General features: G+C 46.5%; 1 protein-coding gene across 4 annotated transcripts in view; it reads right to left on the bottom strand.

The window, feature by feature from the left end:
- Window positions 1-27,193, bottom strand: part of BMP1 (bone morphogenetic protein 1) — a 130,585-nt gene that overhangs the window by 37,954 nt on the left and 65,438 nt on the right. For all 4 annotated transcript variants that reach the window (XM_028708405.2, XM_028708406.2, XM_077919582.1 and 1 more), the window contains exons 4-7: window positions 24,298-24,415; window positions 23,862-24,040; window positions 23,161-23,266; window positions 6,681-6,805 (exon numbers count right to left, since the gene is read on the bottom strand). In XM_028708405.2, coding sequence (XP_028564238.2) covers window positions 6,681-6,805; window positions 23,161-23,266; window positions 23,862-24,040; window positions 24,298-24,415 — 528 coding nt within the window. The remainder of the gene's footprint in view (window positions 1-6,680; window positions 6,806-23,160; window positions 23,267-23,861; window positions 24,041-24,297; window positions 24,416-27,193) is intronic.

Genomic DNA, 27,193 nt, shown 5'->3' with positions numbered 1-27,193 from the left:
CTCCTCTTCTGGCACTTCCTCCTAACATGTGAAGGCACCTTCTGTGAGCACCAGTTCACAGCAGCAGCATCAGTTGCACAGGTGCTGAGTGGCAAATGCTGGTTAAGCAACTGAGACGAAGTGTGTATCTCCATGGATATGCTATGGGGCCAGGGCCCCACAGCCCAAGCCTTCTGTTGCCTGGTACTCGGCTCAGTTCTCTTCTCGCCCTTTTCACACTGCTGCTTTGCAACTGCCACAAAAATTCAGAAAGAGTTCTTACAGCTGAAGCATCTGATAAAGACAAAAAAGCAAGGGGGGGAGGAGATGGGGAGCAAGAAAGATGGGAAACAGGCACGAGAGAACTTGGATGCCAGGTTCTGCTGCTAATGCCCCCACTCTAAATTCACTCTGCACTGCACTCCCAGTTGTTTCCCCTGCTCCTCTCTAAACATTTCCCTGCCAACTCCTCTCTCTTGCTCATTCTCACTGCCCTTCTTGCTGGCTGACTTTCCCATTCAGAAAAGATCCTGCTGCACTCCTCACTAGAAAAACATTCTGTTGACAAGGCTTTGTCCTCTCCACAGAAACAGACACCCGGTAGGGGACGGATGCTGGGGAGCTCCAAGCCAGATCAGGCCTTGGGAGTCAAACAGGAAGCAAAAGTTTCACACACTCCCCCTGCTTGTCTTTGGCTCACGGTTCCTGGCCTTCTGTTCTGACATCTGTTCTGTTTCCAGAGCCAGAGCTGGCGTAGATGGGATGGTCTCCAAAGCCTTGGTGAAGGTGGGAGCCTCCCTCCAGCCCAGGCTCCCGTGTTATGTCCTGATGTTTCCATTCATAAAGCAATGGGAAGAGTGCAGACTGAGCATGAGGTCAGACCCTGGGGGGATTATAACATGCAAGAGAAGGGCCAGGACATTCCGGGCTCAGCTTAGTCCAGCCGCAACAAGCTGATGTCACAAGACTGGAAGCAATGAATCTCCTTCCACTGTAACTCCCCAGTTGCCTCACTGTGGACAGTTGTGGCAAAATAAGGGGAAGGATCAGTAGCCAGACCATAGACAGGAATAATTAGGAATGATTTGATATGTTTCAGAAAATGTAAAATATACAGAACTAGAAATATGGAGTAGAATATAATATAGGAGCCAATTAACGAAATAAGCTTTTGGTTCAACATTTTTTGTCAAGGGCTTTCCATGTTCACTCAAGCTCCAAAATGCCAGGAAATGGTAGCTGTTAAAGGCCACACCCTCACCAGACCTGCTATCCAGACAATGCAGACATGGCATCTCGCATTGTGATTAGTTCCAGTTTCATCGCTCCCTTGGAGCTGGATGGCTGTCAGTGACGCAGGTGTCCCAGATTTGTCTGTTCACAGTGATAGATGCCTGGCATGTAGGCACCTGAAGATATTGTGCAAGTGAAGTTACTATTCCATGTTCCAAGTGCCAACGGGGAACGAATGCCACTGCCATGGAACAAGAGAGTTGGAAGGGACCTTGTGCTGAGGCAGCAGCGGGTGGATCTGCCGCCCTCCCAGGGGGTCCAGATCCATTGTCAAAGCAAGGTACTGCACCCTGCGTCATGCAAGGACTGACCATGCCTCCTACCCAATTATAATAGTGGTACCGGGTAACTAGAATTTTCCCTCTGTGACAAAATGGCTATTGTCCTTTTTAAAGTTATGCTTATGTTTACTATGACGTACATTAGATTTTAATGGGATTGGTTTCTGGCCACGCCCATGATTCATGGCACTAGCTCTCTTTTGCCCTCTGGGGCAGAGGGGAGGTTCAAGCAGGGGAAAACCAGGATTTATGAGGGAAAATTCATGGCAATGCTCCTCAGGCGGTTCTGGGGAGTTCACTGCATCCTTGTACCACTTATGCCTGTGTCTGCCTAACTGAAAGGCAGAACGGGCGCAAACTGGGAGTGTGTCCCTGCCATGGATGAGCCTCCATCGGCAGCACGATTTGTGAATGGTTCCTCAAGAATTTGGAATATTATCATGAATTATGGGGCACTCCTGAAGCGGCATATGATAATAGGCTGCAATTAACCAGCTACCGAATGGACTGGACATGAGCTATGATGGTACCTGAATGACTTTGAACAAGCAATAAATTTCTTACAGCAGCCGGAATGAAATGGGGGCGGGGCAGTGTTTGCTTTCATGGTTTTTTAAGGGTCTTTTATTTCCTGACCCCACCCCTACAAAATGAAATAACTGTGTGCAGGCGTTATGATGTTATCTGACACTGAGAGAGGGGGGAGCCAATGATTTGTGCTCTATTAAGGGTTTCACAATGCTTTTCTCTACCCCCCCCTCGAATGTATGGATTTTATATAAATTATGCTTGGACTGGATCTGGAGTGAGAAGAGAGCGATTTGTGAGGACAAGAAACTGCTAATTATACTTGGCAGGAAATTTTATATTTGACTTTGATTTCCAACTTTGGGCTCTGGAAAATAAGCCCCAGAGTTTTAATAGCGGAATGCTTGTCTTGTTGGGGAGTTACCGTATTTGTGGCTCAGTGTATCCTTGGACAACGGAAGGACTGCTTTCAAAGGAGTTCTCAGGGGAGTGGGATGTGAATGGACAATGAATGATGGGGGTTAATCTCTCTACACACCAAACCTGAGAAAAGAGGGCTGCACGCGGGAAATGAACTTTGGGAAACAACAGAAGAGCTGACTGTAAGGCAACAAGAGCGGATAGCTATGTAAATGGATCAAAACGAACAGAAGGATGAGAAGATGATTAAATAAGAAAAATGAAGAGGCAACATCAGGAAGAATTGGACATAAGTTTTTAACAGGAGCGGGAAACCTAATTATTTTTTTTAAATGTTGAAATAATTTGGATTGATTTGTTAAAATATGGAAAACAAACGAACAAACAAACAAACAAACAAACAAATAAATAAAGATAGATTTTAATGGGGTTACTCACAAAATGGCTGCTCAAAAACCACACACTGTACTTGTTCCCTATGATAACTATGTATTGAAATCATCTAATACAATGTACAACACTGCCTGGAAAAGGGTCCTGAGTACAACCTTTATCATCTGAAAATATCTGATGGCATTTCAATTTGTGGGGATGCCTTGAGCCTCTTGGTGCCCCTTGCCACTGTCAGGGGGGGGGGGCGGGTCACGGTAGCGCCCCTGCCTGGGTAAGGTCCCAGGTAATTTCCCACCTTCCATCCAAGGAGCTCAAAGGGGCTACATGGTCCTCTGTTACAAGATGCATTGTCATTTCAAGATCTTCTTTGATAGAAACAAACAATATTAATAAAGGGTTTCTTATTAGATCATAACCAATAATTTCTTTCATTGCTGCTTATGGTTGAGCCCAGTGCATTCCGATTTGCGGGCACAACCACAAAAAATGAAAAGTGCCCACCCCACAGATTGGCTGCCAATATAGGCTGCTTGAATTGGGATACATTTTATTTAATTTAGGTTTTTGAAAGATACACTTAGATGTGTGCATAGCAAATGTGTAGGAGACTGGCACTTATATAGGTGGCAACCATTTTGTGCTCCTCTGATTGATGTGAGACCCCCAATGCGTTTGTCATTTTTGGCCCCAGAAGAGGGTGGAGCCGCTGACGCACCCAATGACTGGGACCTCAATCTGCATGCAAATGGGGGAACTGCCTGTAGAATATCGACCTGAGCATTCACTACATGCTGCTGTGGTGAGAGAGCACAATGTGTTTTCTGGACGCACGAGGGAAGAATTCCCAGCTGCATACATAGCATTAGCAAACAATTCTGCCTGGCTATTTTGCACCCCCCCCCCCAACATGCCTCTGATTTGTGCCAGAATAACCTGTTAAATAAATATTCCAAATAAGCCATTTCTTGTCCTTTCTCCCTAGTTTGTAATGGACCTTACCTTCCTTATGCTGCCAAGTTTCAAATCAGTCTGTTGAACCATTTTCTAACTATACCCCCTGGAACCTACTGTCCTCCCACCCCCTCCTGACACAATTTTGGATTACAATGGCAGCATGTGATTCAACATATTCACATAATCCTAGAATTGTAGGCACCCCAAGGGTCATCTAGTCCAATCCCTGTCATGGAAGAATCACAGCTAAAGAATCCCTGACAGACGACCATCCCACCTCAGTTTCATTTGTGATAAATAAATGAATACATTCCACATACCTCTCATCTCCTCCTCCCAGTCCTCTTCTGTCCCTCACACATCCATCTCCCTGTCACTCATTCTCACTTCATCCAACGTGCCATTCCCGCCAATTAACCTTTTCTCACAACAGGTGTGCCCCACCAAGTAACATCATCCACAGAAATGCCTTTTTATTACAAACTACAAAGATGTTAACATTACTATTTAACAAAAGCTAGATGCTGTTCTTGACCTAACACAAAAACCCGTTCCACAAAGCACACAGGGAAAACCTTGCCAGCCAATTCTGGGGAGAAAAATGCACACCCTGGCAATTTGTCAGAACCTCAACGTTTGTGACTTGTTCAGATTAAGCCATTTCTTATCCTTTCTACCCTGAATTCATGAGGGAACCCCTCACAGTGACTTCCGCCCTGCCATGTTTCAGATGTCCTAACTGCTGCCCCCTAGTTCGTTCCTCATTTGACTGGAGGAAAGCAATTCAGCTGGAGCCCCTCACACTGGGCTATGGCAGACAATGATTAGATAAAGACAAAACAATATTGAGGAACAAAAAGCCCACAGCTTGATTAAGTTGAGCTGAGTGAGTGGCTAAGGAAATAGAGAATTTTGATAAGAGTGTATTTTGTGGGGAGATTAGATTATTTTGGGGGTGCAGGTTACAATCAGCTGGGAAAAGGGTGAGGGAGAAGAGAGAGTTACCTGGGAAAGTCCAAAGGAAAGAGCTGCCTGAGGGATATCTGTGTGAGTCCCAGACTAAGGAAATGCAGGAGGAAAACAACAACAACAACAACAACAACCTCTGAATCTTGAGAAGCAAGAACTGCCAGATCAGACCCAAGCACTAAATAGGTCACATTGTGTTTTTGTAATGTTATGCATTTGATTGACTTACATTGTTATAAGAATTTTCAGGTCTTATATATATAATAAATGTTCATAAATGTACCAAGCAAACACACATATAAATATATAAACCACACGTCTGAAACCCAAAGGAAAAGTCCTAAAGCCATTTTGACTCTTTAAAGGTAAAGGGACCCCCAACCATTAGGTCCAGTCGTGACCGACTCTGGGGTTGCTGCGCTCATCTCGCTTTATTGGCTGAGGGAGCTGGCGTACAGCTTCCGGGTCATGTGGCCAGCATGATTAAGCCGCTTCTGGTGAACCAGAGCAGCGCACGGAAACGCCATTTACCTTCCCACCGGAGCAGTACCTATTTATCTACTTGCACTTTGACGTGCTTTCGAACTGCTAGGTTGGCAGGAGCTGGGACCGAGCAACGGGAGCTCACCCTGTTGTGGGGATTTTAACCACTGACCTTCTGATCGGCAAGTCCTAGACCACAGAGCCACCCACGTCCCTATAATTATAATATCATTTTGACTTTTTCAGTCACCTCTACAAGAATTAGAGGAAATGCAGAAACCTCCCCATTGTCACATCTAAGGTGTGAATAGGGTGAGCCTGTGACCTAGCTCAGGAATTAAGTATTATCATTACAAAAGAATGACCAGGCTCTCCAGGTAATCCAGTCAAGTGACCATTAACAGGTAACCTGGCAGACAGGGTAAAAACAATGCACTCAGATTTCTGTTGCAGACAGAACCTTTTCTGTGATGTATGTATGATGTTTCTGGGGGTGGTCGTGGACTCCAGGGTGGGCAATTTAAAATGTCTACATAAGGGCGGGCACACCTAGGTTCTGGGTCCTCCTCCTTCTCCTGCATGTGAAGGGGGCACCCTGTTGCAACAGTTAATAAAGGTCAGGCTTACCAGCTGCTTTGCTTCTCAATATTCTCTGGTTGGTCTCTGCTATTTTCTCCTACCAATAGAGAACCTACAAAAGGACTCCATAAGGGCTCTTCGGTATCCCATAAGGGGAAAGGAGATGGGTTCTTTTTTACTTATATCAACTTGAAATAACCCCACTTTCCCTCAAATATAAATTAATAAATTATATCCCTGTGCAAAGTGCTTCTTCACTTTTGTCTTCAGATTAACCCCTTTTTGCTCCTGTGCGAGTCTCATGTTTTGCACCCTGACGAACGGTGCTGTGGTCACAACATGGTCCAGGCTGTGTTCCTCATCATTAGCGATGCCACAGGGGCACGACTGAGAAGGCCACCTCAGGCAACCACATTCAGGACTGCATGCCAAACAGCAATGGCTTCTCTAACTGGGGAAAGAATAGCATTTTCCTAGTGATATCATCTTGTAGTATGAGTGATGAGAAAAAGTGAGAGATCATCAAAAGAGTAGCATTTCCTGAGGAAAGGTGTTTGGGTCACTTGAGCAACAATTGTGCAGACTGTGCTATTTCACGCTGGGTGGTGTTGGAGTACAGCCATAAGCATATTGTCTGGGGAAACCCCCTAGGACCGCAAACCCCCTGGCCAGGCCAAACAAGTTGAAGTACTCAGTTCAGAATATAACTTTAGACCACTAGCAAGAAATAAACATTCAGCATTGGAGGCAGTCGCAAAGCCTGGATTTCTACTTGCCTGGTGTATAGTCAGCAATACTTACCGGGGCATTTATAGAGCTTGCGCGCCTGGGCAATATCTCCCTTGCTCAGCCGGGTCCGTTGGCCAATGACGGGCTGCACCCCATTCACCTCATATTTGGGATGGATGGTGTCTAGGAAGATCCCCCTGAAATCACAGCACAGAGCAGTGAATGGACATTCCCAGGATCTCAGCCCCTGGCCTGGGCACATCCTGGAGGCAAGCAATCTGACTGCTTTATTCAGGTTGCTTTGAGACGGCTGCTGTTTTCCAGGTAGGAGTCAATTGTACACTGGCAAATTTACGTTTTACAATTAAAGTGGATTTGATGCTCTTGCACAACAAACACACTTCCCAAAAAAGCCCCCAGTGACTTAATTTTTGTAGAACGGAAAGTGATGGGAAATGTATTGGAAAGCTTGGGACAGCAGCAATGTTAGATGATGGCACAGAAGCTCTGCACAAACAAATCCATCAACCGGCCCTGTGGAATGCCCTCCCATCAGATGTCAAAGAATGTCAAAGAAATAAACAACTATCTGACTTTTAGAAGACACCTGAAGGCAGCCCTGTTTAGGGACGTGTTTGATGAATTATTGTATTTTAATCTTTTGTTGGAAGCTGCCCAGAGATGGGAGGGGTGGTATTATTATTATTATTATTATTATTATTATTATTATTATTATTATTATTATTAACAACAGCAACATTGCTTAATTCCAGCGCAACCCTTGGGCTCACCCATAATTACCTTTCACCCCAAGATTTCAGGTCAGGGCTTTCCTGCCCTGTGTCGGAGCATTTGGGTTTCTTTTTTCCACTCTGCCACTTTCCTCACTCTTTAATGTTGAATTGGAACAAATGGCAATCTGGGTTTTCCATGGAATTGTTTTCTGCGGTAAAGAGCAGGTTTTTGTGGGGAAAGCGCCAGGGCAGGAGAAAAGGCGTTCAGACATAAAGCTTTAAGGCACAGGAACAGGGCACAAAATGAAGTCTAGATGCAGGAGGGTCGGGGGGCTGTAGCCCCGGGCGCACAGTTTTTAGGGGGCACGAATCAGACCCCCCCCCCGGGATCCCCATCCCACCCTGCCTGCCACCAGGGGTCTTTAGGCCCCAAAGCCTGGCCTCGCTGCCACGTCCCGGCCCCTGGCTGTCACTCTCTGGGGATTGTGTACGGGAGGCTTCTCTGTTGTGGCTGCTTGACTCCCTCCCTCCCTTGCAGCCTTTGTAATTGCAGGGGTGGACACCGGCTGCTTTTAGCTTCATGCGTTTTCCTGCAGCCGAGTTGACCTCTGGGCTGTTCCCACAAACTGAGGAGACTCCAAACGCTTGCAGGGAAAAACAGTTTCTAGGTTACAAGACAAAGAAAAAAGACCCAGGTAGCCCAACAAGTACTTTTGCTCTGTTGTTTCCATGAGCTACATCAGATGAAATGAAGAAAAAAATTAAGAGCAAGGGAAGGAGAGAGGTTTGTGTGGAAGGAAGCAAATTGGTCTAAAAAACCTGTCAGTTCACAGTATGGAAGGGGATGCATAGTACGAGGTTAAAAAGCTCCCTTTCCTGTGCTATATGAAATTTCAGATTTCCAGAAAGACCACAAGACATCTTCTTCAAGGCCCCACCAAGGCTACAAGGCTCCTGTTCTAAGCTGGCTGAAGGCTCAGCAAGAGCACTCATCCTCTTGGGGTAAGGAGATGCACTGCAACATTTTGTTGCTGATCTCCACTCAGGTCTGTCTGTGAGAGCAATATGTGTATAGGAGTGTGTGTTTGACTGACAGAGATCAGGAGAAACTTATATTGTTAAAAGTTATAAGCTTCTATTTTCATCCATAACACACAGCTGTTAAGATTTCAAAACAGGAGCTGGTAATTCTTAGCATGCTGAAGGTGAAAGAAATTCCAACGAAGGCAACATTGGCCATATAAGTGGCAACTGAAAGCAAATGTTAAAAATGAGATAAGATGTAAAATATATGTATTATCCTCCAAGTTACAGGATGTTAATCATGTTTCTGTCTGTATGTCCAAAAAGGGAGTATATCTTGCTTCCAGTGACTCGTGAGTAGACATTTCTCTTTTGGAATTATTTCCATGTTTGAAAGTTTGACAACAGGTTGCTCAATAATTCCATTTTTGTGTGTGTGATTCACTGTTTTCCATCAATGCCAACCCTAAACCAATGCCTAGGCTGCCTCACTTCTGGGTTGACATGTATCCCATTGCTTTGGCTGCTGCACAGCAGGAGACATACCTAAGCCTCTTTATCAGTTTTTCCCATTTACCTTTTAGTGGGATTCTTTAATATCCACCCACACTTATTGTGTAGTAGTACTTGCAGAAAATAATGTCTTGGAGCTACAAACTCACCACAGAAAAGATGCATCTTGGTTGCTAGGAGAAATTTCAAGGAATAGAAAGTAAGACAGAACTAGGAAAAGATTGGAGAAAACAAAAGCTCTCTGGGACTCCAGGGACTCCCATTGCCTAGGGTCCAACTCACTTAACAATCACAGCTCTGACTTCACTCATTGGTTAAAACACTGACAGGCAGGAGCATTCCATAGAAATTAAAGGAAGGTTGTAAAATGTTCTTGATTCTCTTATTGGTAAGACAATAAGTCTTTTTGTAAACTGCTTTGAGGGGTTTTTTAAAGCAGCCAAGAAATATATAAGTTTTTATGAAATACACTAAATATAACATTGCTGGGTTTACATGAGATATTCTAGGTACTGCAGATGGTCTTGCTGGTGGTTCTTTTGAAGGCAATTGATTTCCAATGAAAAGTCACAGGCCAAGGGGAGAGACACGGACTGGTACAGGAATGGCACTGCTGTGGCTCTCTTGTATATAAAAAAAGGGGGGGGGGTATCCAGATAATCAGAATTCTAGATATCCTGCTGGTAGTCAGATCTAAAGGCAGGAAAGTTTTCTTGGTGCTCACCATGAAGCACAGTGGGGGGAGCCTGCAGGTAGAGCACTGCTGGAATCACAAAGCTGGCCATGAACACTGCACTGCTGGTATTGAGATGCAATTGCTCTCCTTGGTTGCTCCTTCCTTGCTAGGAACAGAAGGAAATCCCGAAGAAAGCCCGTGGTACCTTTCATGAGCACGGAATACACTCCTGAACCTTTCCCCAAACCTCTGCAGAGAGGCATGTAATAAGACCCGGGGATGAGCTTGAATCGGAGATCCTGGATTCTCTCCTTAAGCTGCCAGAAAAGATTTGGGTCAGCTGGGCTAGACGAAGAGAGCAAGGAGCCAAGACTTAAGGCTTTTGTTTCCATAACCAAACAGCAGCAGCATCAGGCCAGATTTTTATGGTGGTTAAAGCTTAGTCGAATACTGCAGCCTTGAAAACAAACCAGGAAAATGCATGAAAACATAAAGCAAAGGCACAGAAGTATCTCTGCAAGCAATGGGGATGTTTCCATGGAGATGGCAGCTGGAAGGGAAAAGCCTACGTGTAAGATCACCCCCTGCCTTATTTTTGAGCGTGCGATGAAAGGGGGGGGAGGAGAGGCACCAGGCTTATTATGCCAACCATGGACACCACCTGTCAGAAAGCCCTAAGGGAGCTGGGAGGAATTATATGTTTAGGAAGGGGAAAGTAGATAGAGGTTCTGGGGGAGGCCTCCATTTCAGTGTGACATCCTGCATCTTGTGAGAGTTCCTCATATAAACAGAAAAGGTCAGGGCCCACCTTCCTTCTTTGCCAGGGAAAGTTCTTAAGGGAGATTTAAAAAACTCAGCCAGAGAAGCTCCTTATGCCAAGGACTGTCCAGCCTCTACAAAATAAGGAAATTAATTTGGTAAGATAAAAACAAAACAAAAGCTATGGCCAAGGTAGCAAACATTCTGTATGGGGTAGCGTGGGGGAAGGAAGAAATTTTGCACCCTGAATGCAGATGGGAAGGGCTATGGCTGGATGGTACAAGGGGACAGTTCCCCATGGCATCCCCACTTAGAAGGGCCAGGTGGCAGACAACACAAAGGATGTTTCCGCCTGAAACCCTGGAGAGCCCCTGCCAGTCCAAGGGGCTATACTGATCTAGATGGACAAATCACTGGCCTGCAAGGGCTCCAACTGTAGAACAGCCTATGTGGCATGTAATCCACTGGAGCAGTCAAGTACAACATTACCTGTTTTGCTAGAGTGGTCATGCAGGGGATGTCGGTCCAGCCAGTCGAACTTCCTGTTACACCTGGCTGGAGCATCCTTCCTTTTTGCATGTGACTAGTAGGTGGGTGTGACCTTTCCAGACCTGGTAAAAGGCCAAGTCACACAGCCACTTCCCTCTCTTTGATCTTCTTTTTTGTCCTGCAAACTTCCTGATTCACCTGGACTGGGGTAAACCTGTTTGTATGTGTTTGTAACTTTAAGCCTAAAGCCTGCCTTCAGGGATCACACTGTGCTCTGCCTGATCGTGAGTAAAACTACTTTTTGTTACTTATGAATAAGACGTGTCTTTATTCTTTCAGGAGGGATCAAAGGGGTCTTACCAGGAATAACAGAATCTATCTCAATCTGGGCAAGCCAGATTGAATTGTTTATTGTCTTAAGAGGCTCACATAAGTCTGCAACCAGTTTTCTGCTGTGTAAGAAGGAGAATGCACTCTGCTGTATAAAGAAACTTGCTGGTGCAAGTTAGGAAAGATACCTGTATATCCTTTCCTGTCACCCTCAAAATTCTCACAGCCTTGGCCCAAGGTGTCATGGACTTTGAAGAAACACGAACTCAGGACGAAAGGGAGAAATGTGCTAAGAGGAAGGCACATTTGGCAAATCCTCACCGTGACCAACTCCTGCCTGAAATCCTATGTCCCCACTGTGGAAGGACGTGGGTATCCAGAATTGGCCTCCACAGTGACTTACGGACACACCATTAAGATCATGTTCATAGAAGACAATCTTACTCGGCTATGAGTGATCGCCAAAGGAGACAAATAACCCAAACTGGTATGAGGGTGCTTTTTTTTTTTTAATTTCCATAATTTATTCTGCTAATGAAAGCCAAGGGGAGGAAGTCCCCTTGTGACTAGTGGGGTGCCACAGGGTTCTGTCTTGGGCCCGGTCTTATTCAACATCTTTATCAACGACTTGGATGATGGACTCAAGGGCATCCTGATCAAATTTGCAGATGACACCAAACTGGGAGGGGTGGCTAACACCCCAGAGGACAGGATCACACTTCAAAACGACCTTGACAGATTAGAGAACTGGGCCAAAACAAACAAGATGAATTTTAACTGGGAGAAATGTAAAGTATTGCACTTGGGGGGGAAAAATGAGAGGCACAAATACAAGATGGGGAACACGGCAGCTAAAAAAGCCAGTGCAATTCTGGGCTGCATCAATAGGAGTATAGCATCTAGATCAAGGGAAGTAATAGTGCCACTGTATTCTGCTCTGGTCAGACCTCACCTGGAGTACTGTGTCCAGGTCTGGGCACCACAGTTCAAGAAGGACACTGACAAACTGGAACGTGTCCAGAGGAGGGCATTCAAAATGGTCAAAGGCCTGGAAACGATGCCTTATGAGGAACGGCTAAGGGAGCTGGGCATGTTTAGCCTGGAGAAGAGGAGGTTAAGGGGTGATATGATAGCCATGTTCAAATATATAAAAGGATGTCACATAGAGGAGGGAGAAAGGTTGTTTTCTGCTGCTCCAGAGAAGCGGACACGGAGCAATGGATCCAAACTACAAGAAAGAAGATTCCACCTAAACATTAGGAAGAACTTCCTGACAGTAAGAGCTGTTCGACAGTGGAATTTGCTGCCAAGGAGTGTGGTGGAGTCTCCTTCTTTGGAGGTCTTTAAGCAGAGGCTTGACAACCATATGTCAGGAGTGCTCTGATGGTGTTTCCTGCTTGGCAGGGGGTTGGACTCGATGGCCCTTGTGGTCTATTCCAACTCTATGATTCTATGATTCTATGATTCTTCTATGATTCTAAGTCAAGGAATTCTACATGGCAGTGAGTCTCCTGATCAGGGCTTCCTTTCTGACCACCTTCTGAGATTGCACAAAGAAATGCCTTTGTGTAGCCAGTTCCCATGAACATAAGAGCTAGACACTTGATTTTTAAAAAAAGAAGATATGCATAGTGATTACTTCCACATGGGGTACCAAATTCCATTTTGCATGGCACAATGCATTTTGATATCTTGAGATAGAAAGCTCCCTAGAAGCCCACCCTGCACAGTGGTAGAAACAGAACAAACTACATTAACTGGCCATGTTTCTTAATGAAACCTACAACTCTGGCCCCAGGGGGAGTTGGGGGTGGTCTGCATTGCCCTATCCTTGTGTGACCTACCCTGTACCTGAACTGTCACTGGTCAGCAGGTCAAGGAGAGGGAGGAACACAGGAAGACCACCAGACCATCTAGTTCAGGCACTCGCTCTTTGGGATTTCAGACAGGAGTCTCTCCCAGTCCTGCCTGAAAATGCCCTTGGGGTTGAACCTGGAACCTCCTGCGCTCAAAGCAGGCCTTCTGCCACTTAGCCATGGCCCTTCCTCAGGCTGTACTGAGGAGCCAGGCTCCTTCCTCCACCAACTGTCCCCTGAGCATAGCCATCCTATCAGGCTACATCAGAGAGATGAAGAAAAGGACTGCAGGACTACTCTACTGGCACCACCAAGAGACCAGCAACTTTGGGTTCCTTCTCTCCTTTGAACAGTTACTTCAATATGCCTATTCCAGTGAACAGGCAAACTCTGCTACTAACAGATATGCAACACTAAGATAGTGGTGAAGGTGGAACTAACCACAGTATAGGATACCATACCATGCACCGTATTCAACCAACCCCTTCTATCACTATAACTTCCCCCCTTTCGCTCCCTCATAAATCGGTTCTGGGGGTTCCCCAAGCCCTCTGGAGCTGATCTGAGGAGGGTGCAGGGCAGACACAGAAAGAGGATTCCACTGTACAAGTGAAAATCCTTGTGCAAATGGCATGAGTTAGTCAGATACTACGCCATATCTATTAATGGTGTGGCTTTTAAAGGGTATAATATCTCAGTGTCTGGGGGCTAGAGTGAACATTGAAAACCCTTAACACAACACACGAAACTGAAATGTGTTGTTTTGTTTTTGTTAACTGGGTATTTCTAAAGCCGAGTATCACTCATGCTATTGTGAAAATTCCAAGAGGAGTAACTGTGTGAGTCATAACAGTTTTGTGGTACCTTAACAACTAATATATTTTATTATGTACATGATTTCATGAAGTAGAAGCCACTCACTGGAAGCATGGATATGATCTGATGAAGCAGACTATGAAAGCACAGGCTGTGATTAAGGTGCTGCAAGCCTGTCGTCTTGCTCGTGTGGCTTTCCTGGGAGAGAAGACCTTCAGCAAAAGAGGTAGCAGGTGCCTTAATGTTTGGGCTCTGACAGATTTTAGGCCTTTGAAGAGTTTGCACCAACCTTGCAAAGTTTATTCAAGTTTATTCTCCTATCACTGATGATTTAGCCATAGAAAACTTAACAGCGGTGGCTACGGCAATTTGGAGAAGTAAGTGAGGACCGTGAAAGAATACGGAGAGGAAGAGTGAGAAAATAAGGAAAAAAGCTGAGAGTCTGCATGCTGACACAGTTGTCTCTCTCAACGCATGGGAATTTGGTTGTTAGCCAATAGAACCTTTCCCTTGCCACCCATATTGACCTGTTTTAAGTCTGAAAGAGCTATTTTCACTAGTGACCTACAAGTTTCCATCCTGCTGCCTTAAGTGATTTTCAGGAGTATTTTCCTGGCCTGCTGCACTTAATGTTACACCTTCCTCCACTTGGCAAAGGCCTACATCTGGCAACCGACCCAGACTGACAGAAGCAAAGGAATTTCAAAAAGGAGCAAAAGGGAAGACTGACATAGGGCGGCCCCTACCAGAAGCACAGAAAATAGTTGCAACCTGCCTCTTCTTCCTGCTGCCTTCCAAATCTCCATCCAGGAAACCAAGTGGGAACAACTCCAGGACAGCACCACCATGAATAAACATACATGGAGTTTTCGTGTACAATCTTGGAACCCGAGTCACAAAAGCACCAAGGCTGCTGTTGCCCAGCTGGTTCATCAAGCAGGCTTAAAAATACCAGGCTTGTTCTTGGAAGACGCTTCCCAAAATGGTGGGATTAGGTAAAGCTCTTAGGGAAAGGACTGGAAAAATGCAAAAATAATCCAGGGATAGAAGCTCTCCAGACATCACAGCATGCTATTGCCACAGCCCAGAAAGTGTCTGTGTGTAGACAGTGGGTCGCCCTGTGTCATAATTGCAAAACTTCCCATTCATTTTGGGTGCCTCAAGTTTCCACCCCCCGCAGACACACCTGGAGACATTTTGAAGCCTGTGGGGTTTGTAGGCACTGCTTGTTTACCTGCCTTCCCTGAATGAGTGAGCAGGGGCAGGAGCAAGAAGGAATAGCCGCTTCATTTTGCCTCTCCCTCTCCCCAGGGCTGGCTATGGGGATTAGACCCAGAGGGCAAGCAAATGGGCAGCAGCAAGGAGGAGAGAGTCCACTCAAGCAAAAGCAAAAGCAAACACACCTCACTGAGGGCATCTTCTCTGAACAGCTTCCCCCAATCTGGACTCATTGTGGAAAGTACCGGGCTGGAGGCTAGTGCCAGGTCCAGGTCTGGGCTGTCAGTGACCAAATGCAGAGAGAGAGAGAGAGAATGTTCTCCAACTCAGGGTCCCAGAAGACCATCCTTAGAGCTGGAGGCTTGAAGCAGAACTGCAGCAAAGAGAAGATACTCCTCCATCAACTAGGCAAGGGCTGAAGTGATCCAAAAGATTCATATCGCCTTCAGTCAGAGTGGTTGATGTTGCAACCTCTTAATTCCTTGGCTCGCTGAGGTTCATGGTTCAAGCCTTGGCAGTGGCATAGCGTGGGTTGTCAGCACCCGGGGCAAGGCAAGTAATTTGCGCCTCCTAACCCGTGGATTTGCGCCCCCTAACCCATGGATTTGCGCCCCCTAACCTGTGGATTTGCCCTAACCCCAGATGTTGCGCCCGGTGCGGCCGGCCCCCCCTGCACCCCCCACGCTACGCCACTGAGCCTTGGGACCCGTGAAAGCTGGTGTGTCAACCCTGATATAGCTCAATTAATGGACCATGTAACTAGAAATAGGCAAACTGGACTCCACCCACCCTGGGATGGCAAGGATGTGGGCAGCAGGCTGGCCAGTGATGGGGCAATGCCATCTCAAGGGGGAGACAGCACAGGGGATGGCCCCACCGGCATCTCCCCTTCTGGGATGCTAGTGGGGGGGGGCAAAGCTGAACCCACATGGAAAGGACAGAAGGACCTTGAGCAGGAGTCAGGGAAGTTAAATTCTCCCAGGGTGAGAGGCAGGGAGAGGAAAGGAAAGGAAAGCTACCAGCAGAGAGCAGAGGCTCTGCCATCTTCTTAGGAGGCCAGGAATTTGCATTTGTCTTTGGCTTCTGTATTCTGGGACACCATGCTGCTGATTTTTCTTTCCCTTATATTTTATACTGTTGCTATATTGAGAATCTGTATTTTATTATATTATTAGTATTTTATTATGCTTATATAATTGTTTTAATTTATATGTTGCACAGGTATTTGGTGATATTTGTGTTGTAGGTTGTAAACTGCATTGTGGTCTTCTGCTGAAGGGTGGTATACTACTACTACTACTATTGGACTGCAGTTACATAGAAAGGCCTGTAGAAAACTCCCAACTACAGCCCATTGTCAAGAGCCAGGTGCCCTGCTAGAAGACAAGTTGGCAATGCTAACGATAAGGGACCCCGGGGCTCCAGGGCAAAGAGTTTTGGCACAATAATTATCAACAGCCTTCCATCAGAAAGACCCAGAGGCATGTCCTGGGCAGCCTGGATAACCCTGACAGCAATACCAGCCTCAGCATGCTGAACAGCATAAAAATGCTGAGCAAGAGCAAACATTATGGGGGCCACACCCTCCTAGCCTGGGGCCATATGCTTCTGCAGAACACGCAGAAATCCTCATACTTAAAGATTCCCTTGGCAAGCCAACCTTCCCAGGGAAAAACATTGACAAGCCCAACAAAAAGGAAGGATAATCCGGAGACAACAAGAGGCTCAGGAGACAACAGCATAATTTGATGGCAGGCAAAGGCATGATCAGATGAGCGATAGGGCTGTGGTGTAACAAAAGCATGCTCACCTCAAGCTGCAGCTGAAGAATGCAAGCCCAGCACCTTTGGCCCCTTCCCAGGAGCCCAGATGCTTTCCTACAGGAATCAGAGATTATTTACACCTCCTCAAGACGCCACTGGCAGGACTGAAAGGACACAGGCTCCTCCACTGGGCAGACCTAAAAGAGGCAGCTCTTAGCTAATGTCCTGCCAAGAAAATGGCTCATACGCCAAGATAAGAATTCGTATGCCGGTGCCACCCAAAGAGCAGAAGGCTGCATTCACATGTGGGACAAGGAAGCAGATGCAAAGCCACAGGCCTGGACAAACCATGTGCCTTATATCAGACTCTCAAGCAAAGGGTTAACATGTCATCTCCAAGATTAGTGAAATCCAAACTTGGGGAATTATTTTCCAGAGAACAATCCTCTATTGACATTTGGGGGAAACAACCAGGAAATGACAGCTATGTTTACTATATAGCTCCCTTCAGCTGCAATTCGAGCTACAATCCATCCACTCATTCATCAAATTTCCTTCTGCAGAGTCACACCATTTAGACAAAAGCTGTGCATTTAATTTGGTTTGCAGTGGGAACTAGTTGAAGCGGGCCAGAAGGGTCATCATTAGCTGTTTTTTTCATAGCGCTGCCTGCTTCTCTTGTTGGTAGCAGAATAATTGGCAAGCGGGGGGGGGGGGGGGAGAGAGGCAGCAGCCTGGAGGTTTCTCAGCTTTGGCACTGCAGTCAGCCAGAGCATCTTTCACGCATAACTCTGTGAAGAGGTGGGCAGCTGCCCTGCCTTCAGGCAAGGGGGCAGTGGGAGACCCTGGGAAGAGGTACCTCCGATGCAGTGTCCATTACTACAAGCAATGCTTGTTCTAGTTTTAGAAAACAACTGGTGCGGTTTGCCCAACTTTTCCAAGACTTTCTTCTGCTCTGACTTTTACCAGTCATTGCTAGGCTGTATAACTCTGCCTACATTTAAATTTATTTCCTTAGTGCTGTGATAGCCTATGCTTCCTCATATGTGCTCAAGAGGCTGTACATGGTTCTCATCCTCCCTCATTTCATAGACTCACAGAATTTTAGAGTTGGAAGGGACCCCAAGGGTCATCTAGTCCTACCCCCTGCAATGCAAACCTCTGCTTAAAAACCTCCAAGGAAGGAGAGTACCACCTCAGTTCCTGTGCATCAATGAAACTATTATCCCCAGTGCCAGGTGTTCTTCTCTCATCTGTAATGTTTTGCCCTCCCCCTCAGGATCTAGTTTAAAGCTCTCCTGATGAGGTTCGTGAGACTCTTATCCAACACATTCTTGTCAACTGCTATGAGGCATAGCCCATTTCTTGCCAGAAGTCCTTCTTCAAGGAAGCAGAGACCAGGCTTTTTTCAGGGGGAACTCACAGGAACTCAGTCCCAGCACCTCTCAGGTGGGCGCCATTGCCGTTCTGAGAGAACAAGGGAGGTGCTGATGGTGCGTTCCAGCACCTCTTTTGCTAGAAAAATAGCACTGGTGGAGACCATGATCCAAGGAGCCAAACCCTTCCTTTGCGACACCACCTGCACAGCCAGTGGTTGCCCTCCAGTATTTTCCTCTCTTTCTGGGTCACGACCTTCAACAGGAAGGAGTGGTGAAAATGCCACCTGTGCCCCAAGGCTCTTCAGCTTCCTGCCCAGAGTCCCTTGTTATACGTTGAAGGCTGTGATGGCAGCATTATTTGTACCCACATGAATCAGAAGGAAGGAGTAGTGGTCAGTGGGCTTTATAATCTTCACAACAATCCTGTGAGGTAGAATAGGCTGAGAGAGGTGAACTGAGACCACCTCAGTAGGCTTCATGGCTAAGTTGAGATTTGAACCTGGGTCTTGCCAGCTCTAATCCTGCAATAATATTTTCAACTGTGGAATTATTTAGAGTCCCCAGGCAAATGTCTCACCTTTGGACTGGCATGGGCAAAAGGATAAGAAATGAGAGGAGAAGGGAGGTAAGCAAGGCCCTCAAGCTCTGCCTGGAACAGGGGCAGCCAGCCTGGAGGCTTTGCAGAAGTGGTTTGACTACAACTCCCAGCATCCCTGGCCACTGCAATGCTCAGTTTGCAGTACAGAGGTAACTCGGTTTTCGAATGTAATCTGTTCCGGAAGACCGTTCGAGTTCTGAAATGTTCAAAAACTGAAAACTCAATAGCTGACAGCTAGGCCTCAGGATCTTGCACTCAGTGGAAGCCGCATTTCCTGTTCAAAACCCAAAGCATTTACTTCCAGGTTTACGGTGTTCCAAAACTGAAATGTTAATCAGCGGAGATGTTAAAAAACCGAGGTACCACTGTATTTCCTTACTGAGGATGGTTTCAAGTTAACCTGGAGGAGAAAGGATCATTGCTGCTAATGCCTGATACAATTCCCCAAGTTCATGCCAATCAAGCTGTCTGACCTGTACTAACCCTTCCTTCCCCCCTAATTCACAAACTGACAGGAGGCTAATGTCAGACAGCTGATATTCTGCACAGCTTTCAGCCTGGGGTCCTGAGAGGGAAATGTCCTCTCTTTTACAGGGCTACTTCCCACAATTTTACTTGTGCAAAAACATAACTGGCATTTACTTGTGCAAAAGCACAGCCATGTGTATATCAACGCACAGAAAAACAGGCAGAAGTGGTCCAAGCCTGAGGGGGGGGGGGGAGGGAGCTGCAGGCATTTCACTTGTGCACAGATTGCCTCCTTCTGCCTTTCCTAAGGCAAACATTTGACTCTGCTCCTGAGTCTTAGAGAAATCTGGTTGCTGCCTCCCTCCCTGCTGCTGCCAGGCCTCACTAGGAGCCTGCCAGGGCTGTTTCTTTGATGTTGGTGTTGGCCTTGGGACCATCATGTGACGAGCCTTCCTCTACGGCAAAGTGTGAACTTGTTCAGTAGCTGTTCCAGGGTGACCCTCTGGCACCAGACGGTATGCGGGATGCAAATCAGGGGTTCCTCTGGGCTCCGCGGTGGAATATCCCCGTTTGCAAGTGCGTCAGAGCAGAGTGGCTGAGTCAACAGTTTTTCCTCTTCATTACCTCCGACAGCATCCCCCCTCCCCTGCTGCTTGTCCCCCAGTCCCTCCACCTGCCCTCTGGCACCAGTGCATTCCCTGCCACATGAATGAGGCAGCTGTTTCTTTCTCTCCCAAGCTCTCCAGCTCTCGCCTGGGCACATGCAGAAGCCCATTCAGCAGTTTTTTCTGTGTCTGCTTGCGCCTGGACTTAGAAAGACCTACTGTGGTGCTATTCAGAAGCCAGACTAGGAGAGAACAGAACATCAGGGTTCCATGCATGCCTGGCAGCTTGGGCATGGACTCCCCTTCCTGTGGCCTCAAAGAAAAGAGACAAAGGGTGAATGAAAGTGGTTTTCTGACATCTGCAGTGTGCGAGAGAGAGACACAGAGAGAGGATGGGATTAACAATCTTGTCATATGGACTTCCTTCTGAGTAATCCCATCATAGACAACACTACGCTGCAGCCTGTGTCACCCTCACCGGCACCTCTTCCTCTCCTGTCAGCCTGCTTCCTTCTTCCGCTTCTCCCAATTAACACTTTCCTCCCCTTTGGCCACCACTATCTCCAATCCTGATCATTCTCCTTGTAAACCAGCAACCATGTGCACATGGGGGGGCGGGGGCGGAGAGAGACACAATCTTGTCTGTGGCGCCATACCCTGCTCTCGGAGAAAATGGTAATTCACTAATCCTATGATTTAAAAAATAAAATAAATAAAATAAAATAAAATAAAATAAAAGCTAGAGGCCATTCCTGATGTTTTAAAGCAGGGGTGGGAAACCTGTGGTCCTCCAGATGTTGTGTAGGACTAGAACATCCATGGGCCATGCTATAAACCTTATAGAGCCAAAGGATCAATTCTTCATCAGAAGCATAAAATCCTCTTCTCAAATAATAGAAGGGGAGGGGTAGCCTTGCCACGAGTGAATCGTCATACTTCTGATGACAGGCACGGACAGGGCTGATGTGCTGTGTGCTTGATGGCTGTCACATCAGGAGAAACCAACCAGGCCTCCTCCCAATGCAACATTCACCTGCCAGACTGCCCGGCCCGGGGAAACGCTACGCACCCAGGGTGACAACCTGTCCCCTCAAGATGGGGAGGGGCTGAGTCCCATCCCAGCAGACATGGGGGGGGGGGGCTGTAGAGGCCTCAGCCCCATCGAGTTGGCAACCCTGCTTCTGACTGTCACCAAATAATAAAGGATGAATGTGTACCCCAGTTTTTGCAACAGAGGAAGGAATGCCTTTCAGAGAGCTAAACAACAATAGTGTACATATCCCCAACATACGGTATATATAATCTAGATCTAATGATGTCAGTTCCCAATTTTAACTGGAGTCAGAAAGAGGCCCACTTCTCAGTGAGGCAGCAAGCCTTCCCTTTGCCTGCACCTCTGCTTTTGGCTGCAGGTAGGGTTTCACCTCAATACTATTTCCCTCCTGCACACAGAAAACAAGCTTGTCAAGGAGAAGGCTAGTCTAGAGTCTTTCTCCTTAATACCTGGGGTGGGATTTTTCTTGCAGGGGGTATGGAAATGCATTCAGTCACAGGAGCTTCCACCTGCAGTCTAAAGTGGTCTAGGCAAGACTCGGAGGCTGGAGCTAGAGCTCTCTTCCTGTGGGGGGCTTTCAAAGAGGCCAGACCCCCCCCACTCTTGGCCCCCTCACAGTTCAACCCAGGTTGCTTCCAGACAATCTGTTTACTGAACCGATTTGTTTGCACAAAGCTTATGGGGAGGTTAGACAATGCCAGGTCAAGCAAGTGTGACTTTCTGGTGCATTTTCCTGTCGCTTTCCTCACCACAAAAATTGGCTTTCAGCCAAAAATGCCTTAGTCAAGGGCTTATTTTTTGTTTATTACCTGAACCAATCTCAAAAGCTTTCGTTGTCAAAAGAAACCGATAGAGCGAAATCTTGTGGGAGGACCACCTCACCCCATACCTTCACATGCTGCAATGCGCACCAGCATGTTTCTTTTTTGCAAGTTACATGAACACAAGCTGAAACCTCATTGCAACCAGGCTCATAAGCAACCCAAGGCAGCCGACTGTAGCTGCTTCCGGACACGTGGCTTCTAGCACTAATCGTCATTGTTCTTCCGCTGCAAGCTAGAAGCAGAATCACAACTGACCTTCCACACTACTGGGGACCCTGTACTTCTTTGGTATGAGTCTCCTGCTAGTCCCTCTTCACACCAGTGGACATCACACAGCTGCTGGTGGGGGGAGCAGGAAGATGCTGGTCAACTGAGCAGTTATTGGGGGGGGGATTTCAGGAGGTGGTGACCAGGAAGGAGTCTCCTCACTTTTTTAAAAAAATAGCATTATATGTTACAGCACCATAACCCTCTTTCACTTAAGGAGTTTTAGTGATAATGTAGAGATTGATTTAAATAATAATAATGAGATTATAAAATGGTGTCCGCCCAAAAAGTTTATGGTGAATGTGTGTTGAGCTGTGAGAGGTTCACCTGCCAAATACATCACTGGCCATTAAAAAACACACCTCCTTTTTTTAAAAAAAACCCAACAGCAGCAGCAGCAGCAGCAGCAGAGTTCTACTAGGGGCAGCTACACCTGTGGAGAATGTGGTACTCTTTCATCCATCTCAAAAGAGACAAACTTTCTATGGTAAGAAAAAGCAAGTCAGCAGCACTAGGAAAACCTGGGAAGATTACAGGCGGATCATGTGGGGCCCCTGCAAAATCTGAGTGGGCAAGACATGGCGAATCCACACGAGAGCTGGCAAATGGCTGTTCTTGGGGGCATCAATTGGAGGGGAAAGTAGCCAGGGGGGCAGATAGGAGCAATCAGAACAAGGGCTAAACTTTAGGCCCCCAAACAGCTGGAGTCACTCCTGAGAATGGTTCAGATATGGATGTCCTACTCTTGATGAAAGGGGTTGACTTAGAAGAAGAAGAGTTTGGATTTGATATCCCGCTTTATCACTACCCGAAGGAGTCTCAAAGCGGCTAACATTCTCTTTTCCCTTCCTCCCCCACAACAAACACTCTGTGAGGTGAGTGGGGCTGAGAGACTTCAAAGAAGTGTGACTGGCCCAAGGTCACCCAGCAGCTGCATGTGGAGGAGCGGAGACACAAACCCGGTTCCCCAGATTACGAGTCCACCGCTCTAACCACTACACCACACTGTGTCTTTAAAATCCCTCTCAGCCTCTTGGGCTCATTCTGAGGCTTGCGAATGAAACCAGGAAACCTTTCCCTCAGGGTGTGGCCTTCACCTGAAAGAAGAGCCAGGTGCGCCTGCGTGTCAATGCATATGGGCTGAATGAATGTAAGAAGTAATAACATCTTGGACTCTCACTTGGAGAAGGTGTTCCTGGCATAGTGCATTATGCTGTCAAAATCGTACGTCTCTCCCAAGGACTCCACCTCTTCATACTCCATCTTCAAGAAGTTATACTCCTGCCCTGCGGAAACAGCAGGAGGTAGAAGCATGAGAAAAGCAGACTAGGCTAAGCTGGGCAAGGAGCAAATATCAGTCTCTCATGTACTAGCATCTCCCAGGTCTCCTGCTCACACATAACTGCTATCCAGTGGTAGCGATTAGAGCAGCGCCTTGGCTTAGGCTGCTCAGTGATGCTGACTGAGCTATATGCTTCACTGTTTTTGACTCTGCACAAGTTCAGCAGTGAAATTTGAGGTACATCAATTTGCCAGCCTGTCCCAGGCTCTGCCATTTTCTAAGTTTGTCCAACGTGCTGGGCACAGTGCTCTCAGAAGGAGAATATGTAAGCACTGCATAGGTAGATACAGTGTGTGTGTGTGTGTGTGTGTGTGTGTGTGTGTGGACAATATGGGGCAAAAAAGCAGCAGAGAAGGACAACACTGGTCAGATGACAAGGTGAGTCGTGAATGGATGAAGAAAGAACAGTGGGACTAAGGACAGAACTCCCATGTTCCACCAGACAAGCATCTTTTGCTGGACTGCTCATGCTTGCTTTACATTACTTTGCTTTGTTGGAATGAAGACTAGAAGAACAGGGAGAAAATGGGCACTTTTACCTGGTTGGATGTTTTCACGGATAATGGACACGTGCTCATCTCTGTCTGGGCGTGTGTGCTCATGCCAAAAACCAATGACATGGCCCAGCTCATGCACCACAATGCCAAACTTGTCACAGTTTTTCCCAATGGAGATGGCCTGTGGTCCTCCTCCTCTGCGCCCCACATAGGAACAGCACCTGTGAGGAGAACAAGAGAGTGCCAAATTCACTTGCAAATAGGCCAAGAACGTCTCAGCAAGAAACACAAGTACAAACTTCTTTGCTTTTTCCACCGTGAGAAGGAGAAGGGTCTTTAGAAGGTAAAATCATGCTCCTCTCCTCACCCCCATTCCCTTCCCAGGAGAAGGAAGAACTGGACCAAGGGAAAGACATGCTGCTGGGGACTTCAGCATCCATGCGACTTCAGATGTTGAGAAGTTCTGTCTCTGGCTTACCCACAAGGTCTAAAGGTAAACACAATGTAGCTGTCTTCATCATTCCGTTCCAAGAAGGTGACACAGGTGTGCTTCTCCCAGTGGCGCATGGCCTGCCGAAAGACGGCTCGTTGGCTGCCTACAGGAAACAGAGAGAGGTCCAAAGCTGACTAGAGAGGGAAGATGTCTATAGTCCTCACTCTGAGCTGTGTGAGCAATTGAACAATTGTCAAGATGAGCATGTGGAGTATATGAGACAGCATATTACAATTGCAATGGTGCTGTAGGAGGAAGTGCAGGTCTTAACCAGAGGGGAGTGGAACTCAGGACTGCTCTCTAGCATCTGTACAGGAAAGGGCAAGGTCACATCACCAGACTCAGGATTAGAGGGGGCAGGTCTCAGAGGGGACTTAGCCATGTTCCCCACAAGATGGAAAGAAAACTGCCCATGCTGTTTGTTGGCAGAGCCATAAATATTATTCCAGAACTGCACACATTGCAAAACATAAAAACAGAAAACAAAGTCATCTGCGTAGGCCCTGCAGATGCTTCTGTTGAGATGCAGATGACATAACCCGGATGTGAGTGTCAGTGATGGTTTGCTAATTTCTGAGTCCAGAAGAGAGCTACTAATAAAAACAAATTAACGAAAAAATATAAAATATATGACCTATTTGCCAGAGAACCCCTAATTTTGGAGTTTGCCCTGCTGGTTGCCACATATGATGCTTAACCTTAGAAGCTAGAAAAATGATCACAATCCAGTTTTCAGAGATTCTAAGTATAGGCTTTAATGTTTAATGGAAATTTAAATTTGTCTGTATCTGGGGTTTTTTTAAAGAGAGAGACTAAGATGAGTGAATAAAAAAATGAGTTGAATTTGGCCCAGTGCAGAGAGGTGTCTGTCTTGGTAGTGGAGCGCAGCAGGAAGGGAGATTTCTATTGTCCCAATGCACTGCAGGTTCATGTGGAACTTGGTGTTAAATATTCATAGATGGCTTTAATTTCAAAACATATGATTTATTAATTTTAGATCCAATGGTATTGATTGGCATGTTGTTGCTGTCACTGTTGTTTTAAATCACTTTTTATCCATCTTGGCTTGGTAGCTACTCTGTTGGTATGAAAAAGTAAAGGTAAAGGTAAAGGTACCCTGCCCGTACGGGCCAGTCTTGACAGACTCTGGGGTTGTGCGCTCATCTCACTCTAGAGGCCGGGAGACAGCGCTGTCCGCAGACACTTCCGGGTCACGTGGCCAGCATGACGAAGCTGCTCTGGCGAGCCAGAGCCACACACGGAAATGCCGTTTACCTTCCCGCTAGTAAGCGGTCCCTATTTATCTACTTGCACCCGGGGGTGCTTTTGAACTGCTAGGTTGGCAGGCGAACTGCTAGTTGGTATGAAAGTGGCTGATGAAAACCCATCTTCACTCTCCCTAGCTTGCAGGCCTGACTTAAACTGAAAATTGAGCTTCCAAGGCATAAGAGCAAGCCCTGGTTAAAACTGGACAATAAATTTCTTACTTCATAGCCTGGAATTTAGCAACAGAACATCCAAGTACTTTTTGTTCAGATCACTAAGGAGATGAGGCAATTGGATTACAACTAACAGGGAACCAAAACAGAGCAATAGCCATCAGTGAAGCTGCTCAACATGATGTCCATACTTGAACCTAGAATCTAGATCACTGTTTCTCAAGCCTGGGACTCCAGGTGTTGTTAGATTACAATTCCCAGCATCCCTGGCTAGCAGGACCACTGGCCAGGGATGATGGCAGTTGTGGGCTGGATCCAGACACATCAAAGAAGCGTTTATGTTTAAAGCGTTGTAAATTTAAATAAGGAAAAGAGGTAGAGAACGGGAACTCCATGTCACCATCTCGTGGCACAATCTTATATCAAACATACATTGCATATAAATCACTTTTTCTTTACCGGTCTAGCTGAGTCTGTAGTCCAACAACAGCTGGAGACCCAAGTTTGAGAATGGTCTAGACAGGTAAGCGTCTGTTGTGGCCCCGAGCTGCCTCAGATGGCCTCACCTACATCACCTGCTTTCCCTTTCAGTGGTTCAGCTTGGAGAGGAGTGATGGTGAGGGTTCCGTGATTTCTAAGATGCAAAGAGCTGGGCAATGAGTGGAAGGAGAACAGGAAAGGCCTCAGCTGCAAGGCCTTCTAAGGGAGAATGAAGCACAATTTGTCCCATGCAGATTTTTTTGAGAAAGGCAGGAGCAACACTCAGAGGTGCCCTTAAAGGCTCATTACTGGAGAACCCCCACTTCTGGAGTCAGGCCTGCTGGGGTTTTTTGCATTCAATATGCAGCACACTGAGTTCCTGGAGGAGGGAAAACGGGATTCATACGCTCTGCAAAGCCTCTTCTACAAGCAGCATTCTTTTCCCTACAGCACATAACATTGTAGGGTTTCTGGCAAGAATGGAGTTCTCAGTTCAGTTCTCAGAGACTTGCACTGACACATTCTTACCAATCCAGTTTGTTGAGAATTGATTACTCAGTTAAGGTATGGGGCAATTATTTATTTTAATGCAATCTCAATTACCTAAATCATTAAGATAATCAGATATCTGAATACAGATTGACATGGGAGCTACAGACTGAAGTATGTGGCATTTCTACTAGAATTCAGACATAGGGGATTTCCCTTGCATATTCCTTTGTAGTGGCATGTACACACTGCATGCTAATAAGTGCTGAGTTCAGGTGTTTTCTTGTGCACACACAACATAATCCCCAAGTCATCCTTATTTCACACTACTTAATCAATCAAAAGCACATTCTGTAGGACGGTTATAATCCATTTTGTACCAAGAATGCTCTTCTCAAGATGCCTGGCATAGCTCTTAAGTCTAGTACAGCCTTTCCTAGTGTGGTGCCCCCAGCTGGCCGGAACTGACAGGA

This window comes from Podarcis muralis, chromosome 15 (assembly GCF_964188315.1).
Source record: "Podarcis muralis chromosome 15, rPodMur119.hap1.1, whole genome shotgun sequence".
Taxonomy (NCBI): Eukaryota; Metazoa; Chordata; class Lepidosauria; order Squamata; family Lacertidae; genus Podarcis; species Podarcis muralis.
The sequence above is the reverse complement of the archived record's forward strand: the minus strand, read 5'-3'. Positions and strand labels throughout refer to the sequence as shown.